The sequence below is a fragment of the Helianthus annuus genome, chromosome 16 (assembly GCF_002127325.2).
Source record: "Helianthus annuus cultivar XRQ/B chromosome 16, HanXRQr2.0-SUNRISE, whole genome shotgun sequence".
Lineage (NCBI taxonomy): Eukaryota > Viridiplantae > Streptophyta > Magnoliopsida > Asterales > Asteraceae > Helianthus > Helianthus annuus.
The window spans coordinates 144,170,053-144,176,007 of NC_035448.2; the positions used below are offsets into that span (position 1 = coordinate 144,170,053).

The window sequence follows — 5,955 nt, forward strand, 5'->3', positions numbered from 1 at the left end:
ATTGTTGTGAGGGAAATTACCATTTTACCCTCATGTGCATTGCACATGACAGTTTTTAACTGAAATTTCTAACCAAGTTTGGCCTAAAAGACAAAACGTGTAAGATTTTGAAAGGTTAAGGACACTGCTTGTAAACTTTTGGCCAAAATGACAGCGCCTGCAATTTGATGTAAACATAAAGGACAAAACTTGTAATTTACTCTATCTTAAAAAACCTCATGTGTTACATGGGTCGAGTAAATGTAATTTGTATAGTGAAAATAAAAATATTTAATATATTAATACAAAGTTTGGTTTTGGTGATAAAAGTAGATTATTCTGTTGTTGCAAAATTTGTTAACGAAGTCTCAATAAATTTAGCCATTTATTTAAAACTCCGTAAATGTATAAATGATATATAATATTAGTTAAATTTATTCTAAGTTTCGTAAAATTTATTTGATACCAAACTAAACAAAACGTTCAAATATAATTAATTCAAATAAATAATATTATAAATGAGAATGAGATTAAACTAAATAATAATTATCCATAAGATATTAAACTAATAATATTTAGTAGGAGGATTATGTATAATATAAGATATTAAATTAACTAATATTTAGTAGGAGTATTATTTATAATTAATTAGAAGAGATTAAACTAAAATAATAATTATCTATAAGAGATTGCCTAATATGATGACAAGTCTAAAGTGGTTTCTTTTATTATATAGTACTAGCGGTAAGACCCGTGTGCAAACACAGGTCGTTTCTTAGAAAACTATGCATACTGTAACACCTCGAAAATTCCTGTCCAATTGAATAAAGACACGTGTCCTCCGTGACAGACATGTCAGAAAAACCGGATTTAATAAAGAGATATGTGGTAGGATTTCTAATAAAAAGGGGCGTCATGTTATTTAAAATACCTCTGAACAACCCAAGGGCGACACGTTATTAAATCACCTCTGAGTGACCCAAATTTTATAAATCCCGAGATCCTTAAATCAATTGATGATCATCTCATTCGATAACCGGTTGCTCTTGAATAAATAAAGTTTTATCTTTATTAAGGGCCATGGAATTATAGGTTGTTACTACTCCTAAATTTAATAAAATTCTTATGAATAAGAATTGTTATAAGCTTGGCCAATTTCTATAAAATTCGAAGACTCATTTCTTTGAATCTCCGTCAAAATACAAGTCCTTTATTGAGTTGATTTGAATGGGAACATGGAAGAAGAAGTAGGACATGCAATGGCTGGCCTTGAAGGTCCCACATCTGAAAAGAAATGCATGTTTCGAGTTTTGTGGTTGCATGGTCAAGACTTAAAAGTTTGCAAACTTTTGTCTTCTGGCCACCGCTTACGGACCGCAAGGCCCTTGGCTTACGGTCCGTAAGCAGGGTACCTGGGAATGTTCCGCATGGACCGGTTACGGACCGCAAAGCCCAAGGCTTACGGTCCGTAAGGTGGGCACCTGAACCATGTTTCAGTAAAGTCTGTTACGGACCGCAAATCATGTAGCATACGGTCCGCAAGAGGTCCTTACGGACCGTAAGGCCTCAAGCTTACGGTCCGTAAGACCGTCGCTGGCAGTATGTTTTGGACAGCTGCCTGTCCAGCCCTTTAACCGACTTAAAACGTAAAATTCTGATTCTATGGGATTCCTAGGCAGTATATAGACCCTTAGGGACATTTGGGTTGATCTTGTAACTACCCTAGACTTGCTTGTCAAGATCTTGGAGCTTCTAGTTCACTATATAAAGAGCTTGAAGTGTGACCATATGAACTTGCTCATTTGGAACCTTGGATAAAAGCTCTCTGGAACTCCTCTGGTCACCAACACATTTTATTAGGCTCTCTAATCCATCTTAGGACTCTTGTAAGTGTCCTTAACCGTCTTTAATCCTTTCTAGCTTAGTTAATTAAGTAAAAGTCAAACCGTCGTAATTAAGGTTTGACTTCGTGATTAAGCATAATGTGCTTTGTCTAATCACGAATTAAAGATACCTTTAGGAAGGTAATTAAGTGGGTAACAAACCCTTAAAAGGGTGTTTCCAGATTCCCACTCTAAGCATGCTAATTGTCGAGTCAAAGCTAATTATAAAAAGTCAACAGAATGCTTAATTTAAAATTAACGCATAATTAGCAATGTAGGTTGTATGTAACCTGTTTGAACATTAATATAACTTGGTAATAAGTATAAGAACATGTTCCAACATGTTCAACTCGACAATTTTCTGTTTAGACCCGGTTCGGAACCGAAAGTCGCATAGTTTGACTTTCGCTTTGACTTTCAGTTCTGACCCGTTTTAGTCAAGATTAAAAATACCTTAGAGCTTCTTTTGAACCTATTAACATGTTAGTGTATCCTCCTGTGATTATACAATATGGTTCATTAGATATCTTGTTCATATGCATGTTTCCGTTAAATGCCCATATGTTGACCATTATGCCCGAATGTCCAAAGATTATAATTTTTGAAAATGTAAAAGGGTAGACACCTTAGTTACTGAAATATAAAGTTGTCCCCAAAATTTGACATCAGTTTGAGGTCTAGATTAAGAGTTATGCTCGTTAGCGTAATTAGAAGCTTTCTTAATAAATAATTAGCGTATTTAACGCATAACCTATCTAAACCCGAATTTTATACCAAAACTTTATACCCACTGTTATATAATAATATTTTGGGAATTTTAAAGATTTTTATTCATTTTTAGGCTGAGCATAACTAGAGGTTCTAAGCTTATTTCGGCTTATGCCGGTTTTACCCTTTACGGTCATAAAATGAGTTTTACGTAACCTTTTGACCCCAAACCTTTTCCTACTGATTTGTTATATTAAATACGATATTTTGAGCCTTCTGGAAATATAAAAATATCAGCTTTCCTTTTAAAACCCGGAAATGGCTCCAAATCGCCTTTTTAGGCATTTTTACGACATAGTATATGTCAGAACGAGTTTATATATAAAAGGTTTATTACCTACTGATATATTCTATAAAAATATATATTATAACAGTAGACTAATGTTGGAAACTCAGATTTTCCGTTTTTACCCTTTTAGCCTATGTAAAATTACCAAAATGCCCTTATGAGGCGTAATTGGCGTATAAAAACATTTGGGGCGTATTTGGACATACCTTACTGATATTACAATATATTTGGTGCATATAATCTCAGGAAACTTGCATATGACTTATATGGTTACTCGTTACGTACTTTCGCGTTCGGATCGGTTTATGTGACTAGTTCACGCATATTAGCCAAAACGGGTCAAACCATATCATCTAAGTCTCAAAATTCAGAATGTGTTTAGTTTACCCATATTATACAAGTATCCAAGCTTGTAGGGTCTAAATCACATTCCTTCCCGGATTTTCGCATTCCTCGCGATTAAACCATATTTATTCTTCGAAACTAACCGGTCTAAGCTTAGGCTATGTTAAAAGACCCGTTAGGATTCTAATAGGTTATTATAACCTTCGTTCCAGAATAGGAGCCCAGTAAAAGACACGTGCATTTTTGAATTTGTGGTTATACTTGCTCAGGTAAATACTTTTAACTTATTTTCCCTTATACGGGCTTGGGGGTACGGTATATAAAATACCGCTTGGTCGGGCGATTGACCCCATCTCATTAGTAGTTGGGTATTATCAATGGGACCCGTTTAAAAACTTGGTGTTGTTTGTTTTTATGCCTTTGGGAGCTTAATGACCATGTCCCGGATATCCTTGGCATCATTTTTGGCCACGACCTTGACACCCGGGTGTAGGCGTACACCCGGTATTATGTCCATTATTTTTAAGGTATTAACGTTGGCTTCCTGCCGCGGACTTATACCATGTGGTGTGTCATTTAACCTTAAACCCGATACGACTCGGGCGACTGAACGGTTAACAAACATGTAAATCTTTTACAAGTTTAACTCTGTTTAATTATTCCCAAGTTATAAAATGTTTTGTGCCTTGTGCATTCAAATCAATTTTTTTTAAACCTTTTCAAAATGAGTCAGTTAAATTGTATTTACCAGTGCAAACTGACGTATTTTCCCCAAAAAGATTAAGTGCAGGTGCTATACGCAATAGGCTGGTTTCTCCTTAGCATCGTAGAGTCTCGCAAGCTTTTGGGATGCATATATCTGTTGAACAATTTCTTTCTTTTTCTTCGATCCGCCTGTGGATCTATTTTGACTGGTTGTGATACTTGATATTACAATTAATGGTTGAAATAAATCTATTTTCATTTGCTTCCGCTGTGCATTATAATTTGTGTTGTTTGACAAATGATGATATCAACTACGTCACGTAATCCCCCACCGGGCCCACCGGTGAAACGTGGAAATTAGGGGTGTGACAGGTTGGTATCAGAGCCAACACTGAGTGAATTAAACACTAGCCTTTTGTGTTTAATCTCAGTGCACAAATTGCACATTCTTCGAGTTCCGAGTCTAGACATCGAACATAGGACAAACTCTGTTTTGTTTTATTTTTGAGTCTTTTATTATGTTGTTGTTGTTGTCTGATTATCGTATGCAGGTCATCATGCCACCCAGATTCCTTCGCGGTAGAGGCAAAGGACCCGTGTCAGGACATGATCACGAGGCCGGGCCGTCGCATCGACGTACTCCTTCCATCACCATGAGCACCAGCCCGCAAGAGCCATGGAGGCTCTATGTCGAACCCGGAAGGCGATCAGTATCCCTTAGCTCCTCTCCTTCGTACCAACACTCATTTGGGCCCCATTCTGAAAACGAGCCCAACAACCAGCCGCCAGCTTTCATACCCCTTCAGAGATCCAATTCTCATCATTCTTTTGGCGACCCAACACCCGTTTTCCAAAGCCGATTTAACCCGGCTAACCTTCTGCCTGAACCCGTGGGTTTTAACCCACTTGGACCGGAAGACCACTTTTCAGGGGAAAACGACATGGATGAGGATACTGACCCTATGGAGCCTGCTACGGGGACGCCCAACCACCCGAAAGAGATATCTGACGGATCGTCTTTCCACGGATCGCCTTATCGTGGTCCAGACAGCTACGAGGAGAGGTTCCGGAACATTGACTGGTACTTCACCCCGTCTGAACACTCGCATCATCAGCAGCAACAGGATCCTTCAGTGGGTCAACAGTTTGTGGCAGTCACGCCGCCGCCACCACCGCCAGTGGAGTAGCAGCCGCCTCCGGAGCCACCAAGGCGGAGAAGGTCAAATGCACGAATGTCCGTGCGAGGTGGAGTTCGGATTAGTACTCCCCAGCCATCAAGTGGCAGCCATTATCCGCCACTTCAGGAGGAAGAGGACCCATATAATGGTGGTCCGTCAAGCCCTATACCAGATGTCAACTCAGTACCTGTGGTACCACCTTTGGGTTTCGATAACCTGATTCCTGCGTATGCTGGGTCAGCAGCATACAACCCATTCGAGCATCCGGTGCACACCCACTACAACTACAACTACGGTTATGCGGAGGTAGATCCGTATCAAGTAGCTCGGGACTACAATGCCCTTCATCCTGAAGGACCATATGGAGGACCATGGACTACTGGTTACCCGACTTATGGGTACCAGCATCAGCCACCTCCTCCACCGGTGTATCAGCCGCCACAACCACAGATTCAGCAGGAAGTCCTTGAGAGGCTAAACCAAGTTGAACAGGAAGTTCGTGAAGACCGCAGAGAGCGGCAAGGTTTCTTCAAAGGGCTGTCAGACTTGCTTAAGGGGAAGTCGAAGAGGAAGGGTCATTAATAACCCTTGTTATATTTTTATGTTATAATTCAGTCCCTGCGTGGACTTGTTATTCCAGTATTCAGCTCCTGCGTGGGCATGTGGTTTGTATTCCGCTCCTGCGTGAGCAAGTTTGGTTAGTTAACCCCTGCGTGGGTTTGTTCTTATTTCCCGCCCTTGCGTGGGCATTTTTATTTATTTTTAATATAAGTCCCGTTTGGGCAATTATTGTACTGTTTTAAAACAA

General features: G+C 39.4%; 1 protein-coding gene across 1 annotated transcript; it reads left to right on the forward strand.

Moving 5' to 3' along the window:
• The first annotated feature begins 1,214 nt into the window (after nucleotides 1-1,214).
• Nucleotides 1,215-5,729, forward strand: LOC110880463 (extensin-like). Its single transcript, XM_022128986.1, has 3 exons — nucleotides 1,215-1,316; nucleotides 4,521-5,147; nucleotides 5,241-5,729. Exons 1-3 carry the CDS (start codon nucleotides 1,215-1,217, stop codon nucleotides 5,727-5,729), a joined length of 1,218 nt encoding a protein of 405 aa, XP_021984678.1.
• Nucleotides 5,730-5,955: the final 226 nt, after the last annotated feature.

What these genes read in the sequence shown, in the direction of transcription:
- LOC110880463 (XM_022128986.1), top strand. Translation starts at nt 1,215, where the DNA reads ATGGAAGAAGAAGTAGGACATGCAATGGCTGGCCTTGAAGGTCCCACA. An exon ending in TGCATGGTCAAGACTTAAAA is followed by an intron (nt 1,317 to 4,520) that starts GTTTGCAAACTT and finishes TATCGTATGCAG; the next exon opens with GTCATCATGCCACCCAGATT. An exon ending in CGCCGCCGCCACCACCGCCA is followed by an intron (nt 5,148 to 5,240) that starts GTGGAGTAGCAG and finishes AGTACTCCCCAG; the next exon opens with CCATCAAGTGGCAGCCATTA.